Source organism: Manacus candei, unplaced genomic scaffold, assembly GCF_025592945.1.
Source record: "Manacus candei isolate 608988 ecotype Guabito, Panama unplaced genomic scaffold, ASM2559294v1 h1tg000043l, whole genome shotgun sequence".
Classification (NCBI taxonomy): Eukaryota; Metazoa; Chordata; class Aves; order Passeriformes; family Pipridae; genus Manacus; species Manacus candei.
This window is the reverse complement of record NW_026138091.1, coordinates 20,232,947-20,253,465: the sequence shown is the minus strand read 5'-3', so window position 1 is coordinate 20,253,465 and position 20,519 is coordinate 20,232,947. Positions and strand designations below refer to the sequence as shown.

At 37.8% G+C, this 20,519-nt stretch overlaps 1 protein-coding gene across 5 annotated transcripts in view; it reads left to right on the top strand.

Moving 5' to 3' along the window:
- Positions 1 to 20,519, top strand: part of ZNF800 (zinc finger protein 800) — a 29,793-nt gene that overhangs the window by 8,269 nt on the left and 1,005 nt on the right. For 4 of the 5 annotated variants that reach the window (XM_051795660.1, XM_051795659.1, XM_051795661.1 and 1 more), the window contains exon 5: positions 760 to 2,515. In XM_051795660.1, the coding sequence (XP_051651620.1) occupies positions 760 to 2,515 (1,756 nt within the window). Of the gene's footprint in view, positions 1 to 759; positions 3,822 to 20,519 lie in introns of those variants that run through there. The other variant, XM_051795663.1, reaches the window with a different exon arrangement.

Genomic DNA, 20,519 nt, shown 5'->3' with positions numbered 1-20,519 from the left:
TACTGACGCTCTTCCTATGTGTTGCTGAGAGTGTTGAAGGAATAACTGAGTGTGGGTTTTTAATTAGCTGTTACCAGGAATCACATCTTTAAAATTATCCACAGTGATTTGAACTGTGTCATCTCAGTGCCTCACCTTTCTGTTGTAGTACCCTGGCTTCCTCTTTATGCTAGTGCGGATGCTTCATGTATTATGCTGGGAACTAGATCACTGAACTAATTGGCATTTAATAGCAGAATATTACTGAGCCCTGTAAAATAGTATCTACTTATGTCCTCATGCAATGCTCAGGTTACACAGATGTTTCATTCTTTGTAAGGATTGTTCAGAATTCACAGAGAAGAGCTTATTTCCAGAATTAGGTTCCTTTGTTGATAGTGCCTGTTTCCAGCAGTAGGAAAATTGGTTTCTAATGATACTTCAGGCTTAGTTGCACACCTGCAGAACAAGCTCGGTCAAATGATGTTATTTTTGCAATTGATACAGATTTTTTAAAGACCAGCTTAATTCTGAGCATACAGATTTTTAGTTCAGGTGGCTTTTGCATTAGCGTGCTAGAAGGGTGTATTTCCAGTGTTGGCTTTTAATAAAAAAGCAACTTGTAATGATTACTCGAAACCTCCGAGTGTTCAGAGAGTATAAATACAGGATTTGTGCAAATTTGGAGACTGAATTCACACAGTGTTTAAAAGCTACTTTGAGATTTTAATAATTGGAAATAACCAAATGATTAAAAAATACCTTTTCCTCTTTTCACAGACCTCCCAGATATAAAAGATAAGCAGAGTCAAGCCATAAATGACCTCCTTGAAGCCATCTATCCACGGGTAGATAAGCAAGAATATGTAATTACATTGGAACCTATAGAAACTAATCAAAATGCTGTATTCCAATATGTGTCAAGGACTGATAGCCCAGATGAGAACACAGAAAGTAGCCATACCCCTGATCAAGCTCCAGTACAGGTACAGGAACCCAGCACTGAGCAACCCAAGACTCTTTCAGCTCCAGCACCAGTCCCAGCTGGGGAGACAGTAGAATTACCTCCTCCTGATCCTGTTACAAACAAGGTGATACCTGCTCCTGAAGAACAGCCTCCAGCAGTAAATCCTGAGTTGGACTCTCTGGATAATTCTGATTATGGCCACCAGTTGATTTGTTGCCTTTGTAGGAAAGAATTTCATTCAAGACGCAGTGTACGCCGGCACATTCGAAAAGTGCACAAAAAAAAGATGGAAGAGCTAAAGAAGTACATAGAAACAAAAAAGAAACCAAACCAATGCTCTGCAAAAGGACGAAATAAGAATGTTCTTGTAGCATTAGGTAGAAGTTGTCCTGTATGTTATAAATCATTTGCTACAAAAGCCAACGTAAGGAGGCATTTTGATGAAGTTCATAGAGGATTAAGGAGGGATTCCATTACTCCTGATATAGCTACCAAGCCTGGGCAACCTTTGTTCTTGGATACAGTTTCTGCTAAAAAATCTTTTAAGACCCGAAAACAAAAGTCTTCTTCAAAGGCTGAATACAATTTAACTGCATGCAAGTGCCTTCTGTGCAAGAGAAAATATAGTTCACAAATAATGCTGAAAAGGCACATGCAAATTGTTCACAAGATAACTCTTTCTGGAAAGAACTCTAAAAGAGAGAAAGGAGCCAACAATACTGCCAATGGCACAGAAATAAAAGTTGAATCAGCAGATTCTGTAGAACCTTCACCCCCTTCCATTGCTCTTTCTCCACAGAATGAATTAAAGGGAACAAATCATTCAAATGAGAAAAAGAACACACCATCAGCACAGAAAAACAGAGTTAAACAAGATGCTGAAAACCCTAAATCAACTTCTAAATCAACCACTAAATCAACCTCCAAATCAACCGCTAAATCAACCTCCAAATCAACCAATGCATCTGCTGCAGGTGGCCAGCAAAAAAACAGGAAGCCAAAACTTTCAGCTGGCTTTGACTTCAAGCAGCTTTACTGTAAACTCTGTAAGCGCCAATTTACTTCTAAACAGAACTTGACAAAACACATTGAATTACACACAGATGGAAATAATATTTATGTTAAATACTACAGGTGTCCACTCTGCTCTTACGAAACGCGTCGCAAACGTGATGTGATAAGGCATATAACTGTGGTTCATAAAAAATCACCACGCTACCTTGGGAAAATAACTGCAAGTTTAGAAATTAGAGCAATTAAAAAGCCAATTGATCTTGTTCTAAATAAGGTGACAAAAAGAGGCCCTCAGAGGGATGAAGCAAAACAGATTGGTTCAAAACAGGATATCACGTCTAATTCTCCCAATAAAAAATATGAAGGAGCTGATGTTGGCATTGAAGTAAAAGTAACAAAAAACTTCTCTCTGCACCGATGCAATAAATGCGGGAAAGCATTTGCCAGAAAAGCTTTTCTAGAACATCATAAGAAAACCCACAAAGCAAATGTGTCTCATTCACCTGAAGAAAATAAAACCAAAGGCAGAAGTACAAGATCTAAAGCTGTTGTCTGGTGAGGAAAAATAAAAAGTGTTTTGTCTTTTTTTTTTTTTTTTGTCCCTTTTTTTTTTTTTAAACCCCGACAGTACCACTGAATTTCTTGTGCTGTTGTTGATTTGTTGCCGAAAACATGTTTTCTCATGGATTTTATGGTTTAGAGGCTTAAATGCAACAGTAGATTTCAAATTCATTTCTTATATTTTGGTTTTAGCATTTTTGAAAAGAGGCAAAATCTTGATTTGTGATTGTAGGAAGCTGGAATATACATTAAACTGTATTGAGTCAACTCTTTAAATTGTCTTAAGGCATCTGTTGTAACCAAGCTAATATTTTTGAAATAGCAATTTTTTAAAATTAATAAGAATTTTGTTTGGTTTGGATAACATAATCTGTTAATAAACTTCATTGTGACCAGTTGAAGAAGTACTAAAGATACTACAGTAAAAGCTGTTAAAAGTCTATGAATTTACTGGAATTGGCATTTGTGAATTTAATTATTTTTTTTTTATTTAATGTGTATTACCTATACCCTGTCAACAAAAATGCATAGAACAGTTTTTTGAATGTAATTTGGTTGCATAATTGCTTTGATTTAAAATCATGGATTAGGTGCCTGCAAACACCTTTGAAATAATCAAATTTAGGATTTCATTCTTTTAATGCTTATTTATATAAACCTGGGTTTGGAAACTTCTAGTCATTATTGGTTTAAATTGTTCAAGTCTTATCAAAGTTTATTTTTAAGCATCAAAATGTATAAAAGTATGGCCAAGAATTTTCTAAACTTGTGCTTATATGGTACTCTGGGAGTTTTTTACATTTGGAAGGGTTGTATTTGTAGTTTCTTGGTTTTCCATAGCCTTCACGTTAAAGGTGGCCTATTTTTAAAGGACCTTTTATAAAAGGAAATATTTGTATGCAGTCAGTTTGTATTTCAGAATGACTGACTGATGCCTGAGGATTGGGGGATTGTACAAAAAATTATAATGAAGAGAGGTAGTACATATGATACAGTGATACTTGTAAGAGTTTTTAACATCCTTATTCAGAATTATCTTTCTAGCATATTTGGTAAAAATAAAACCAAGTATATGTGCCTTGTTCTCTATTTCAACTCTGAAATGCTGTTTTCCAGGAGGTAATTTGAGTTGAGTTTAGCTTTCCTAGTGAATAACCACGCAGCTATGTTAAATTGTAGTGCGGTGCTTTTGTGACTTTCTAACAAATCCTGGTTAAGTGGGACAGAACTTCAAAAATTATGTAAGTTGGACCCTGAATTGTGCTGAATTTAAGAATTAAAAATTTAGTCCTGTAAATTATTTATGTTGTGTATTTTTGAACAGAATTATATGGGTAAACTCAAAGTATTAATTTACTCCCCTTTCTCTTCAGATAGGTTCAAGTGATGTTTGGAAAGTTGGAAGTACACTTGAATGAAAAAGACTTTTTAATTTGTTTTGGAACCGCTAAGTCTTGGTAATGGTACTACAAGGAGGAAGTATTTTCATAAGCTGTTTTTTTTCTTAATATATTAGTAACCACTGACTGCCAGTGGGACAGTACCACCTCCCAAAACACTGAAGTAGTTGAAATGCACATGCATCTAAATTAGCAGTTATCTATGCAGTTGTGGTTTGACACAGGATAGAAAAAACTTTCTGAAATTACAAAAAAGTACACCAGAGGCAAGTCAATGAACAGCAGCTTTGGAAGAAGGTTTCTGTTCCTCATTTTGGAAATCATCTCCAGAAAGCTCATCCATGGAAATCATCCATACCGGTCCTCCCTGGTAGTGCTAGTTGATGGATAGCTCAAACTTTGTGATATCCTACTTTGGTAAATGTTTTGGTGTATACTGTTTTAAATTTATTACAAATGAATGTATAAGAGCAAACAATGTAGTGTGTATTGGCTGAATTGTACTAATTTTTAGTATTTGCCATAACATCAGTTTGTTCATATTGACTAATTTCCCAGTTCTGGGGCATGCTGAATTTCATGTGCTGAAGTAATTTCAAAGATCTTCATGTTTCCCTATGTGGCTCGTAGGAAAACTCTGTAAACATCTGGGAAGTTTACAAGAATATCCACATTCCTCTATTCTTTAATTTTTTTAAAAAAAATTATACACAAGCACTTTAATGATAGTTGCAGTTTATTTTTTCAGTTTATTTTTGAAAGATCAACACACTAATGTTAATATGAAGGTAGTGAATATTTGCTGATGTATTATAGACAATCTGTGCACAACCACTTATAATGTTAGCTTATTTCATTAAATATTAATAAAAAGGGAGGATAGTATGAGAGAATCTCAAAATATATTTTCTCTCAAGATCTTAAATGACCACTATGGGTAGCACTTGAGTTTGCATAATTTGGAAAATGTTTTAGATACTTTTTTTTAACCTTTTAATCAAGATTGTAGTAAACCAGTCCCATGCCTACCATTTTGAAATTCTTGGCAGGTTTCATGCGTCCATGGGTTTGTTTTCGTTTTTTTTGTCGGTTTTTGGTTTTGTTATTTTTTACCTTTTAGAAAATACTTTGTTTAGTGATTTGTGTCAAATTGTTACAATTTGAAAGGTATTGTACATCGGAAGAAATACCATGTTTTTTATATAGGTTCACTCCCTTACTTAGGGAGGTGCCTCATGTTCATATATACTTTTTGTATAAAATATATCTAAATGTTGATCACAAGATCAGGAGTAAAAATACTTTTATGGATAGAGAACTATTTGGCCCTGTTAGTGCATTGCACTAAAAATACTGTGAATGGGAACTGAGATTGTAGCTGTTGCTCAAAATGTTCTATATTGAATGTACATGCTTTTGTTTAGATAAACGTACTGTATTTGATGGAAAATAAAGCAGACTGGAAATGATTTTTAAGTGGGCATAAACAAAAAGATGATGTGTTTGTAAACTTGGAATATCTGTCACTCCACAATTGGAACATTGTTTGCATTTTGTAAAGTTTTATTTGTTGATCACTGAAGCTAGTCTGTAATATTCTGTTGTAATAAATGGGGTTTTTTTATTAAAACTTTGGCACTTGTGGAGTGAACACTTCACACTGATGGTTGACCCTTGCTATATTTGTAGACAACACTGGCTTTTTGTTCCTTGTAAAGGAACCTCTTCCTTAACTAAGCAACACTTCCTTTTAAAACAAAATATTAATATTGAAGGAGATAAGCTTTGCTGGGGTGTTTTTTTTTATAAGAAACATCTAATTGTTTCTTCTTTCTAAACCTTGTTTTCATGGTTGGATATAAGAAAAGAACTTCCATAATAATTGTTTATTCTTTTGTAAAGGAAGACATCAGGCTATTAATGTAACTGCATTTGAAGTCGTGTTCCTGAATGCCTGCCGATTAAGAATAGGAAATTAGAAGACAAACATAGTGATTGTGTAACTGTTCATTTCTCAGCTTATCCTTGTGGTTTCTGTCCTGGGTAAGTGTGTAGTCTGCATCTTGAAATATGTGAAGGTGAAATTACTCCTATTTCAGGGTAAGCTACTGGATATCTACTCACCAGCATATTGGATATGAGTTTTTAATTAAGATGCAGTCTTGCCTCATTGATGGGGCACGTTGGTTTGGCTTGTTTTGCTTAGACTAGCCAAAGACAAATGTAGATTCTTTAGTGGACCTTGAAAATTAAGGCTGAGTCTTGTTAAAAGAGTTTTTTGTGTAGAATTAACGTGAAATACTTTACAGAAGACTTTTGGGATAATCTAAACATTCTGTATGGAAGTCTGTCTTTTTTTGAAGTGATACATATCTAAGGCTTGAGGGGCTAGCTTTCAGGGACATGAAATCTTGCATTATCAGCAAGTGGCACCATGCTTGCTGAAGTCTAAAAATACTGGCATCTGTCTCAGAATCATCTGTTCTTTAATTGTTTCTCAGCCGAAGATATCTGGTCTTCCTGGTTTTATTTTTTGTCTTTGTTTTTGGAGTGATTTCTGGGTTTATGTTTTACGTGTCTTTTCTATCTGAAGTGTTAGATTCTTGAAATCCTTGTAGTGTTTGATCTCTTTGGTTTTATTGGAGAATAAAGAAATCTGTAGCTTAGTTGGTGACCATTACCGCCATTTGTTTTTGATTGGATTCCATTGGGATGAACTTAAAGTTACTGCGTAAAGATTTGTGTGACTGGTCAGGTGCTTGAAATACTTTGACAATGAGAACAGTTTTGAGTGGTGGCTGAAAGACCTGTGGGCAAGTATTTCACATCTTTCTCTTTTGCTGAATAGTGAAATACAACAGTTGGTTAACCATGAAGGTAGACCAGTGTGTTGGTTGGGGGATGAGGAGTAGAGAAGAACAGGCCCTCAACGATTGTATTGATGGAGAAGCCCTGGTGTTTGCAGTAATAAGGGGACTGCTGTCTGGGTGTAAAGATTCTCTTCTTAAGAAGGGGATCAGAGGGGAAGTGAATGATGTGGGATACACTTTAGTTCTGTTTTGTAGGGAGCTTACTTCCCAGTGTCCCTCAATTACAGTCTTAAAATAGTAATTTCATAGACTCAGAGTGGAATTTAATTTGAAAAGTTAGGATTGTTTGGGTTCATTCATCCCTTTGGGGATTGGCAAAATACTGGTAATCCTATTAGAAGTGTGGTATACTTGGAACCGTGTTTCAAATGAAGAAACAATATCACTGACTTTAGAAGATTTAGTGGGAAATGAAGATGGCCTGAGCCTTTGATAGCACATAGACCAAATACATTATTCTCCAAAACAGATGAAACTATGTAGAGTTTCGCTGCATTACCAGGAACACCACGGTTGTTCAAAACACATGGTTGTTTTGAAGTCTGGATGGGTGAGGAGCATGTGCTTTTCCATCTTGCTCAAATGTTATTCTTCAGAAGTAGATTTTACAATGTTTTTACCTCAGTTGTAGGAAGGATTGAGGTTCTCTATGTCAATAATCCACTGTGCTAAATTTGTTAGCATCTGGTAATACCACTGTTCTTTTGTTCTGACACTTTGCTGCCATTTCAGTCTTAAAGCAACTGGGATTTATCTAGTCTGTCCTCTCAGCATAAGCCTTTCCTGGTTCAGCTCCCTTGGCTGAACTAGATTTGCTCTTTCACATTATTTACGTGCTTTGAGCCTGGAAGTCAGCTCCTTTATCAGGGGCAAAGCAGTCTTCTTTGATGATCTTCCCACAGCTGTTGATGTTACTTAAATCAGTTCAGTGGGCTCAGGGGCAGAGCATAGACCAAAAAGCAGTCTGGGGTTTGCAGGTCTTGTGTATACATGCTCTTACATTTTTTCTGTCTGTTACTCAGATACTTTATTTCCAGGATGTGGTTTTACAGTTCTCAGCTTGTGACTTCCTGCAGCAAACAAATGGATGGTTTGAAGTCACTATCTTGTGGCAAGGCAGGTTGCATTTAGCTTAGACTGAAATAGATGTGGATGTGCAAAAACATTGTAATCAGTTTCCTTCATAACATATATCTAAATTTCAACTGTCACTCTCTCTTTGAAGAAACAATTACCTAAAAGTGAACCGGCCTAAAATGGATACATTTCACCCTTTAAATGTGTAAAGCTGCATTTTCCATCAAAAATACATTCGGGATATTGGCAAATGACAAGATCAGTAATTTGTCTCAAATATAAAAGTGGAAAAGGCTTTCCAAATTAATTGAGATTTCTCTGCATGGTGTCAAACTGGTAATAGATTAGATAGTGGCTGAGTTCACAGGGCTTAAAATCAGGTGTCTATGCTGTTTCAGAGTGCTTGCTCCCATTAGTATAAATGAGGAAAACAAGATGCATGTTTCTGTTGACATTGCTCAGAACTGAACAGATTGTAAGTGACTTTGGTTTTTTTATTAAATCTCCATATGTAAATATGGACATTTGCTCCTCAAAGAATACTTGCATTATAGTGGACTGCTCTGTGCTACTTCATACTTTTTTTCTGTGTGTATGTGGGACATGGGAATGGATAAGGATGTAAGAGTTGGCAGATGAGTAAGGATGCACGAGGTGATCTTTTTGGTATGCTGACATGGAATTAATTGTGCATGTGTAGTACATCTGTATAAAAATGAGAAAGCTTAGAGAATGTTAATGGACTATGTGGGGAGAATTCAGATAGGAAGACTGTGGTATATACATCCATCTTTAAATGATGGAGTTGACTTGACCAGGGCCTTGAGGTGAAACTCTCACATTTTCTTGCAAATTACTACAACAACAGCCTTCCAATCTGAAATATGGATGCTATTAGAACACAAAATATTAAAGTAGAGGAATAATACCTTGTATTGGAACAGAATCTGCCAGTTTAAATGTAAAAAACATTGAAACAAAATAATCTCCTTTCACCATCTTTGCACGTGGGTGTCATTCTTTTTTAATATGGGCAAAATTTCGGGGTCTTTCTAGTTTCAACCAACTGTTTGCTTTCTCTTCTGAGGTTTGTCAAAATTTCCACTGTGACTGTAGATTTTAATTTTGTTGCAAGTCTCTTGCTTCTCTTAGAAGCTCACTAGTTTTCCTCCTTCCCATGTTTGTCCAACAGCCTGGAGGCGTCTCCCGGCTAGCTATGTCCAGTTATCGTGAGGGAAGGAGCAGTGCAAGTATCCTTGTCCTTGCTGAGGGCAGTGGTAGCAGTTGTCCCATGGTAACCCAGCGTCTTTTTTTCTTTTTCTTTTTTTTTCCTGAATGTAGCCTATACATTACTTGTGTCCTCACAGCCTGGGGACAGAGCTACGTAGAGAGCCATTTGGAAATGAAATAGAAAACTGCCTGTTAGGGGCATCTTTGGTGATAGGCACTGACTACCCTCTTCTCTCTTGGTGTCCAGAGCTAGACTTACTTGTGGTAAACCAGAAATACCCTTCCGATGGAACAGCCTTGCCCCATGTGATAAGTTGTTGCCAAGATAAGGCAGTAGGAATATACTCTTTGATCCCATATTTACGTAAGAGGAGTGCCAAGGTGGACTGTTCTCACTTGAGTCTTCAAGAATTTAATATATACACAACCACAGCCTGTGATTGAGGATATCTTGGGAACATCATGAACATTTTGGTTTTGGTCTTTTGTTTTGTTTTTTTTGTTGTTTTGTTTTGTTTGGGTGGTGTTTGGTGGTGGTGGTGGTTTTGGTTATGGTGATTGATCCATTTTAAGTGTATTGTGTTGACGATTTCAGAACACTGGATGCCTCAGGTACATGCACAAACATCTTTTAAAGAGTTTTGACTGCAGTGTCATTCCTAGGAACTGAAGCCAACTCATACTGCAGATTCCTATAAGTGAAATGGTTGCAACTGGTATAGAAAGTATGTTGGGAACATGCTTGGAACTACTAATAAATTAGACATTGTGAAAATAGTCTTTGACACTTAAAGATTAAAGGAACTATTTTCTTAAGTGTCAAAAATGTCCTGAAGCTCAGGCTGGAATCAGTTCAATTTGCACGAACCATTGTTTCTTCAGTGTAACAACATACAAACGTCTCATAGATTGTACTTCATCTGACATTGGCTATTTTGAATTATAGTTTACTTATAATTATTTCATGATTCTAACTTTAGAATTTGTTTTTCTGCTATGCAGGGTGATATTGGAGATATTCCACTTTGAAGAGCTGTTTCCAAATTTCTGTTTTCAGTAAGCTGTCTTTCAGTTTACAGTTACCTCATTGGGGTGCAGTGATAGGATGTTTGTTTTCCTTGTTTTATCTCTCTGTAAATGTTAAGGCAACTAACTGATTGCAGCAATGCAGAGTCAGGTACTCAGTTATGTTTTGAGTGAGACTTTCTTTCAAAAAGAAATTTCATCTTGGAAAAACATATACTCAGAGGCATGGAGGATGTCCCTGAAACTCTTTGAATGCATGCACAGCCGTGGTCTGACCAACAGTGGTAAGAAATGGCCAGCAAAGTATTAGCATTCTTGGCTTCAAGACAAGACTGATAACGGACTAAAATACTTCTGCATCTTGAAAAACAGAAGAAAATATTTTTGTATCCTAGAGCTAATTTTTTCATCTCAGTGGATTGGTTTCTAATGCCTACAACAGTGTAATGCAGGGCAATGTCATCTAAAAGTAGTAGAATTCCTAATATATTTTTAAACTGGTTTTGGGGGGCAAGGCTTATTATGTGAGTGAGAATCTCTTAAAGGAGGAAAAGATAAAACTGTAGCTTTGATAGCTGCTGTAGCACAGCTATAGGATGATTCATTCTTTCATTGAAAGCTTCTTCCCTTGTAGAAGGTGTTTCCTTTCGTATTTGTGTTTCCTCACAAACTCACCTGTGTAGTTCCCAGTTCAATTTTTAACATTTAACTGTTTGGCAGTGGTTAAGTTATGCTAAATTATTATTTGTCTGCTTATTATGTTAGCTTCTTTAATAACTTAATTTTTCGAAGTAGAATTTTTTGTTTGTGTTTTGAAAGCTGCCTTGAAACCACTTAACATGTGATAGTGGAGGGCCAGTGATTTTTTTTCTAGAGAGTGAGATGATACAAGCACCACTGATTTGGGACTTCAAAATTTGGTTATGGAGTCTCCTAGAAGGTGATTTTGAAAGAGGCAAGGCAGAGCTGGGAGAGATCCAGGCAGGAACAATGTGGATCCTCTTATATTTATGCCTTTAAAAATAGATTAGAGAAACAGTTGCCAGGAGTAATATTTCTCTGCCTGCACTAGGCACCTGATAAATGGCTTGACAACTTCTGGCCCTGTCCAGCCATATTTTCTCACTGTTTCTGTGTGCCCAAATCTGAAGTGTTTATTTTTCTCTTTTTTTTTGTTTTGTTTTGTTTTTTCAGGTGAGGTTTGGTGCCCTTGAATTGTTTTCTCCCTAGTCATTAACTTGTTCTGAGACAGTGAATGATAAAGTGTAATTGACTTCAAATCATTAAGAAATCCTGGTTTCTCTGCTAGGTAGGGACTTGCTGCCTGTAGACCTACACTTTCTTTTTATCTTTGGAGCAAAAATAAATGAATCAATAAATAAAATTAATCAGAGTAACAAGGTAACTATGGCAAGACTCATGAAAGCCTTTGAGGCTAGTGTATTTTTTTGAACTGCCTTATACTAAGTGCATGCGAGAGGAACAAGGTAATTCCTGCCCTCCAGCATTCACAACCTTAAAAACTAATTTTGTCTTTAGTTTGATATAAAGAGTCAAAGGCTTTGGGCAAGTGTTTTGTATGTGGACAGGAAGGGCAGTAGGGCTATTATTGTTATTAGACTGTGTCTATAAACTGCCATACTGCCACGTCCTGTTCCCTGGACCAGGGGGCCTTTGGAAGAGGAGTCTGAAGACCCTGAGCCAGGAAGGAATCTTGCTTTTGTAGCAGTGGCTGCAAGCAGAGCAACAGAAAATCTTGCTGTGAAGGCAGCTCAGAGTCGGTGAGAAATAAGGTTTTTTAGATCTGCAGTGGCTTTTGAGGAAGGAATCTGAATGTGGGTGGGGAGCCAGTATCAAGGAAACCCAACAATGCCTGCAGCCCACCTGCACACCTTGGTTCTTTTCTGGGATGGAAAAGGCGAGGTGGGCAGTCATGCTGCACTGCCTGAGCTCCTGCTGCTGTGATTTTCAGCGAAATGAATGAAAATCGGTCATTTCAGTTTTGTGTTGTAACTGTTTTCAAAAAAGGTCTTTCCAATGTTCCTGTTCCCTGTATCTGCCCTCCGAGCGACTGGGTGCTGCGGGGCTGAGCCGGGCAGAGCTGCCGCGAGATGGCAGCAGGCAGCCTGCTATCTTGAGAGACCTCGACAGGCGTTTTGAAGATAACAAATCCGCAAGTATTTTTAGTACACCCTTTTTCCATAAGCACATCTTTGGAAAAAGAGGTAGCTATTCAAAAAGCAGAGACAGGTTACTGTGGAAAAGTCGGCCTTAGTCAAGTCTGTGACATAGGAATGAGACATTAATGTGATTTCTCTAAGCAGTTCCTAGGTTGTGACATCTGAAATTCTTGAATGATGTTTGTAAGGATGAAGACTTTGTTTGCTTGATTTCGTTTATTTTTTGTCCCCAGGGCTGTGGGATATCTGGGGACAATGCCTTGTAGCAGGGATAGGTGGCATCTGCTGAGATACTCTCTCAAAATTAGGGCATCAAGAATCTGTGCAACTCAATAGCATTTAAACTCAGTGCTGTTATTGAGTCCCATACTGAATATCAAGAGAAGAATTGTACTTTAATAATACCTTTTACGTCCTCCAAGATTCATTTAACTTACCTCTACATTTAAAAAGCAAAATGATGAACACAAATTTACCTCCACCTTTTAAAATACAGAACCTTTATCTTGGGGAAGACATATCATAAGAAGAAATTTTTGCATTGTTTTGTTGTTTAGCATGATAACATATAAATCTATAAACATGTTGTTTTCAGACCTTGAATTCTATTCTATTTCAGACTTATCATTTGGAGAGCAGAAACATGGGTCATGTCTACAGATAGATACCATCTTTTTTTACGCATTTGATAAGGACAACCACCTAACTGGTCAAGTTAACAAAGCTTCTGTCAAAAGAAAAGGAATAATATTAATTAAAAAGCAGTTAATATATTTTCCAAAGGAGTATTTGTGTGGTTTTGGCATGTCTTTTTGTCTTTTTTTTTTTCTTCTTCTCTTCTTCAAAGTCTCAGTATCTCTCATATTCTGAACAGTGACTGCAGGGAATACAATACTGTGTTGGTAGCTATAATGAGGCATATACAGGTTGGTAAACCAATGTAGTGACTCTTCTATATCTTGGATGATGGCTAAAACCAGTAGTGCCACATCAGAGCCCCTCATTTTCACAGCTTATAATTCTGCCTGGTAAGTGAGCTCTGTTATTCCGTTTGTATACAGTCAAACCAGACCTCTTCAGGACATATGGGATTTAATGCATGGATGCCGATCAGTTGTCGGTGGGCGTATTTGCATGTGCGAGCACTCTGTAGCTCTTTGTGTGAGATTTATTGGATCCACACAGTGCACAGCTTAAATTTAATGTTTATGTGAAATGATGGGTTTGCTGCAAATGAGTGCTCTGCAGCGGTTATGTCTGCAATTTTGAACATCCAGAAATCTCGAACGCTTAGACTGCACCCCAAAACTTAGCACTGCATGGGCACGGTGTAAGTGCATTGAGTTAGTGAGGAGACTGGCTGGCTCACTGATATCATGATCACCTCAGTTCCCAGCTTCTTCTGTGCTGCTTACTGGGGTGTTCCTGCTGTACCCCAGCCCTTCACTGCCTGCAGCACCTGCAACTAATGCAATATTTTGACCAGCTTCCTTGGCACCATGGCTCTTTGTGAAAAAAAGGGAAGATATGTCATTTGCAATTCCCAGGAATGCCTTTCCTCTTTTGGCCATCTGTTTATCTCTGCTTGCAGACAGCCCCTTTAAATGAAGTCAGATCTCTTGCTCTTTCTAAGCTTGGGATATGCAATATCTCAAGCTTCAGCTCTGTAGAATAAAGAGTATGCTCCAGGCTCTGAAGAGTTTTAGTTGGAAGACTGTTCCATCCTCATATCAATCCCCCCATTGTTCCTGTACAGCTGTTGCATGTACAGCATACACCTAGCAACTAGATGTTTTTAACAGACATCTGATGGCATAGGAAGTTATTTGAGTCACATCCATGTTAGAATAGATTATTATTTTCCTACTACAGTCTGTGTATTGCTTAAGGTGAGTGAAATCCTACCAGTACCAACATGAACTTTCAGTCCTTTCTGTTCTTTTGGGATTTGCAGATCTTTCTGTTTTAGCTGAAAACAGCAGTTGAATAGTTTCTTATAGACAAGTGGTGCCCTGTAATTTTTAACAAAGATGACACCCTATTCCATTAAATTCTTCCATCTTGTCTCAAGAGAAAAGGGAATTGATATGCGAATAGCCTTTTCCTTTCGGGTTATTGTTGTGATTCTGGTAAAATCAGTGATGGTCAGATAGAGTCATTAGGGAGAAGCTGTTCATCCAACATAAAGACTAATTTTATCTGCAGGGGAAATGAATTAACAGGATGCTCCACCTGCCAGGTTCACTGTCATGGTTTTGTTGCCAGCTGATCCACCAGACTAGTACATATTTTTAAGGAATGCTCAGCTTTCAGTGATCCCTAAGAGACCCTGTGGTGACTGGTTTTCCCTCCAGTCACTGAGAGCATATGAGCCATGGTGAGGTACACAGCAGCACCCACTTTTGGATGCAGTCTTTCATGGAGCTCCAGGCAGATAAATCCATCCATGCTGTTGTAGGAGCCACATGACATGCTCATCAGTGTAGTTTGCATTTGCATCTTTCCATCAAGACACACTTTTAAGCAGATCTAATATGTACTGTAATATGAGTGTTCATGACAGGACCTTTGACCACTCTAACAGTGCTTGTCAAATAACCTGGGGACTCCCTGAGACTTACTGACTTTCTGATGAGTTCATACCTCCCTTTTTCCCCTTCCCAATCCTGTAGGACCCGCTGCAAGGGAAGACTTCAGATACATGCCAACTTTTATGTTGACAGAAGTAAGCCAGTTAGTATGTATTGCAATTTGTCATAGGCCAGAAGGGCCAGATTGTGTTTATAAGTTGAGACTTCCAACTCCATCAGGTTGTGCTGGTAAACAGCTATATTAGATCCACTCAGTCAGAGCTGTTCAACTTTTATGGCTTTTAAATAATGTTCCAGTGCTAGAAATCTGTATGAGAAGATCATATGTTATAAGTCCAGTGTTACCCTAAGATAGGAGAGTCAAAGAGGATAATAATTTTGGCAAAGTTGTCCTGTAGTCTTTCTTCAGAAAGATGCCAAGCAGCTACTCCCTGTGAGACATATCACTTCCTGTGAAGACTGATAGAAGGGTAAATACTTGGCCAGAGATGTTAATAATAAAGTTAATGCCTTTTACATACTGCCTCTGCTGTCATGATAATAATGTAAGGGGTTTAGTTCAACTTAGATTTAAACCTTTCCTTGATTTTGTGCTTAGTATTCACTTCTACCTTCATACAGCTGTAATTTAGATTTATGAGGATGGAAAGTACTATTATGATCAGGTAATCTGACCTGAACAGAGGAGGCCATAGACTTTTGCCTAAGCTTGTGCCTACATTACAGCAATCCCTTCTGGCTGACTTCCAACAGGTCACTGAGAAAGATCTCCAGTCGTGATTTTAGTATTAACCTTCTGTTGCTCATTCCCCTCCCCTCTCCCCCTCTTTTGTTATATCCTCTGTTACCTGTCTCCTGCTCCTTTTGGCAATTTCTATCATGCTTCATGCAGATGGAACCCTTTTAATCTTTAGTTAATTGCTTTCCTGTTCTTCTAATAAAGCCCAAAGACTCCTTTCACAGTAAGGAAAAAGGATTTTGTGTTAATTAGCCTCTGTGCATATGGTTAGTGAAAAAATATTCATGGTTTTGTGTGATGGGACAGTAGGAGTCTGGAATCTAATCTGTGCTGTGTGTCAAGGATTCACGAAACTGTTATATACCATAATTAATTTCAACTTTTATTTTTCATAGCAGGAGCTATCCTTTCAATATAACCTGAGAAATGAGAGCTGGTCTCTTAATGTAGTGACTCAGATTCAGAAGAAACTGTTTTTTGATTTCTGACCCAATTATCTGTTTCTTTTGATACCTATTGTCCCTGCCTGTTGAAATAATAAAAAAATTAGGTATTTTAAATTATACACTTTGCTACATGATAGCTACATATGGAGTCTGAAATGCTGCCTCTTGAATATATTTGAAGTTTACTGATCAATGCTGGCTGGGAAGCATCTTGCCCACCTGTCCCTCTATTCTATGTCTCAATGACAAACACACAGAGTATCAGAACTCTTAAAATTGGTCCTAAATTCCCTGTCTAGTCAAGGGAAGAGATAGGTGGCTTTGACAGTTTTCAGACAGAAGTCATCTTTGCCCTAAATTTGGGCATTTAAATCATCCATGAAGTACAGTCAGTCACCTTTCCAGACAAGCAATACAGCCATGTGGTGTTGGAAGATAATTTTACCAAAATAGATGTTTAATTGGAGACTTCTTTGTGTAACACACAGGAGTGGTGACTAGATTTGATATTCTTTATATGTTAGGCAGATAAGAGGCTTGTGTTTTCCTTGCAATAGTTGTTCAGAGTCTCAGAAAAAATCCCAAATTTTTGATGTCATCTTTTCCCATAAATGGGATGTCATAGGTATTGCACAGGCAGGTGGGGGTTTTGTAGTATGCAAAAGTTACTTATAAATGCTAGATCCTTATTTTGTCATTTAATTTACATAACCACCATATGGCAACAGTCCATCTACCACATACTGACTGTAACTAATTTTAACATTATTATTCATCTTTCTTTCAGTAACAGAAGGAAAGAACTTCTGCTGTTTGGAATTGTATACATTACCCAATGTGTAGTAAAATGGCGTGTTCTCCCTTAGATAAAATGCAGTCTCATCATTGCAGAGCTGAAAACTGGAAAATAGAATAAACAGAACTGGGAAACAGGACTAATTCCTGAATTATTTCTGTATCTTTAGTGACAATTGGTTTTGGTCAAGGTCTAGGGTTTCTCTGCTTACCCATTGGGAATGTGCTGGTGATGCTCTGTTGAGCAAAGTCGTGCAACTTGGGAATAGTTGTCTGAATAGATGGTTAACAATGGAGAAAAATGACTGAAAGTGAGAGAGGTGTTGAACTGAATATTCAGTCTGACTCTCGGAAAGAGCAGAACAGAAGCTGGCCAAGATCTAGATTAGCTGACTGATCTATAAGATGTAGTTTCTAAGCCAAATCATTAAGCCTTGAAAGCTAGCTATTAATCATCCATAAAGGCTTTTGTATCCTCTGTAGAGCATTGCTCAGGGAAAGCAGAAACAGCCCTGGCATATGCACAGGAAATTGGAGAGTGGAGGCAGCCGCTCTGGACCAAGTACAGCCTATGTGCTAATCTGGGGAAGGCCGAGAAATGGGAACACAGCAAGACATGGTTATCTAATCCGTGAAAGAGGCCGGCTAGTCATGACGAAGAGATTGCTTTTAAGGATGCAGGATGTTAACTTTTTTTTTTTTTTTGGCAATATGTAGGCAAGCTGAGAATGATAGGGCTGCAAGGAACATGTGGAGTTTATCTTTACTCTAAGGCAGGGTCAGGTAACTTTTTCGAGGAGGGTTTCTCAGACCTCTTCTTCATGCACTCCATTCCCACATTTCATTATTCTTGCCAACAGAGAAAATTCCCTTGTCTTGAAGTGGAAACTTTGCTGTTAAAATCTAGACTGTTACTTATTCCTCTCTCCTGGATGAACATAGGGAACTAACTTCAATCTCTCCCTGCAGCAGCGTTTTATGTGCTAAAGGGATGTTAGCATGTCTTATGTTCTTTGGATTCAAAATCTCACTGCTCTACGTTTCCTCCAGGGTCATGTTTCCTAGAACTGTTCTTGCAGCTCTCTTCTTCATTCTTTCCAGCTGGTCCAGTTGAATTTTTACTTATTTTTTGTACTGTGAGAACAAGGCAGTATCACAGATGTGCCTTGTATGGCAGAGGGTTTTTACACGTTTTGCATTTTATATTCTGGCTCTTGGGTGCATGTATAATTCTGTTGGTACCTTAAGAAACCTGTCATAGCTTGATGTTGACTTATGTTTGGCTCCTATTTGATATCATTCAAGGTCCTTTGCTACAGAACTGATTTTCTAGTTAACTGTTTCCTGTTCTGTATTTGTGTGGTTTATTTGCTTTTATAATATCTTATTTGTCCCTGTTGGGCAGCATTTTTCCCCAGACATTACTTCCATTTTTGTCCAGATTATTTCATCCTTTGTGATACTTTCATTTTCTTCTAGGTTCTTGCCATCTGTGTATTTAATATGCATTCTCTGAATCATGGATACTGGAATGTATTGCAGCCAGGACAGACCCCTGGTGAACCCCATGTGACACATCCTTCTGTTCTGATGCTTACTCATATATGGCAATGCTCCGGGAGAGATGCAAACCTAGATTCACAGTTGGAGAATTTTTTGGTCACAGGATTGTAATTTTTACTTTCTTCTGGCTTTATGTGTTACATTAATTACATTCTATCTACCTAATTTTGGGGAACATATATAATCGTGACATCTAAAAGAATGCAGAAGTTGAAAACTGTGACTTGCAATTGCATATTGTTTGGGTCTGTTTGCAAAGGACGTACTGACTGGAAGAAAAGGAAAAAACCTGTGATGTTGTACTCCATACCAACTATAATGTCCCTCTTGAGATACAGTTTATCTCAGCTGGCAGCAGGTCCTGCAAACTTAAATGAAGACATGGTTTGTGGTGAAAAAAAAAGGCAATTGTGACTCTTTTTTTTGTGGTGAGGTTTTTTTTTTAATTTTTTTTTAAAGTTAAAAATTGGAGCTGCACCAACAGAAATTGTGTTTACCTTACAGCATTGGCTCATTCTAACTTTTGTTTTTCATGAGGAGATCAGAGGCATTAGAAGTTACCTTCTAAAAGCACTTCTTATTTCCAGGTGCTGAGGATTAAGGAGGAGCTGAGCATTTATGCCATCTTCTTTTTTTTCTTGAAAATACAATTTTGCAAGAAAGACTACTTCTTTTGGTGCATTCTCCAACCTTGGTCATCTGTCTCAGGTGTTCTAACATCATCTCATGAGAGCAATAGCTACCTTTTTGCTCTTGAACTTAGTATTACAAGAAGTTAATTGACTCAGTTTAGGATAACTGAGTTACCTGGATGATGGGAAGAAAAGACCTTGTGTAGTTCCATTGCTCTGTTTTTCTGCTTTTGCTACCAGCGATGTCATGACTCCCATCTTTCCTTTATCCTTCATTTCACTTTTGACTGCTCTTTGCTTTCCCTCTTCATTCTCTTTGGTTTGTTCTCTTTTGCACCTGTCTTCCCTGCTGGAGGACATTTGGTGTGTGGGGAGGTGAGGAGGCCTGTTACTAGTCAAAATATCTCATATTTTTCTGCTCCTTTCACACTTACTGCTCCACTTCTGACAGCAGTGAAGCCTCCCAGTGTGAAAGCCTTCCTCCTTGCTCACGTAGTGGGGACTGCACTGAGGGCAGTCATCTTTCCATCCCTGATGGGACTCTGCATCAGGCAGTCTTTTTTATATTATATTCTAACTAAAGTTAGGCTAAAGTTGTTGGTTCATTTTTTTTAAACTTCAAACAAAGCAAACTTTATTGAATAAAAACTAGAAAATTAAGTTTTTAAATAGAGCAAACTTAGAGCTTTTAAGAAAGACAAAAAGGAAATTAAAAAATTGCAACAATATCTGCTCTTTCAGGCGAGTCCTTGGTTTAGCCAATTCATTGACTTGCTGAGATACAGCAAACTCTACCCAATCTTCTTGTCCCTGGGAAGTTCTTGTTCTTCCCAGAGCTGGCAGGCTCCTTGGTGCTCCTTGGCATGTTCTCGTTCCATGCGATGATTCCGTTGCCTCATCTGTTGCCTTAAGCATCCCATAAGCATAATAGACAACTCTCCCAAGAAGTCTGAGGTTCTCCCCTCTTAAGTTCAGGCTGACCCAGTGTGTTTTCAAAAGAAAATAACAAGAACTTCGAAGCAGTAAATAGAACAGAATCTGTCCCACAGCGTTTGAGAAAGAGAGATTGTCTTGAGCACTGGTGGGTGCGTGGGGAAAGAGTAGATGAATAGGACGTGTATGGTTACAGTTCTGCTTTGTTAGAAGGAAACTCCTAATGAAACAAGATAAATGAAGAGCAGAAGTCTGAATGTCATTGCTCATCTGGGATTTTGGAAGAGGAACTTAGTGGTTAAGTCAGAGTGTAATTTTACTTAAGTGTCCCCAGTGGCTATGGTATTATTATTTATTTATGCCTGTGTCCACACTTAGCTGAACACTTTCCAAACATTCAGGAAAAGACAGTCTCTGGTCTGAGAAATTGCAGTCTAAGGCTAGAGAGAGGTGAGTACATACAGATTAGTCATATTTGTTGAATTCTTAATACATCAGGAAGATGATTGCTTATCT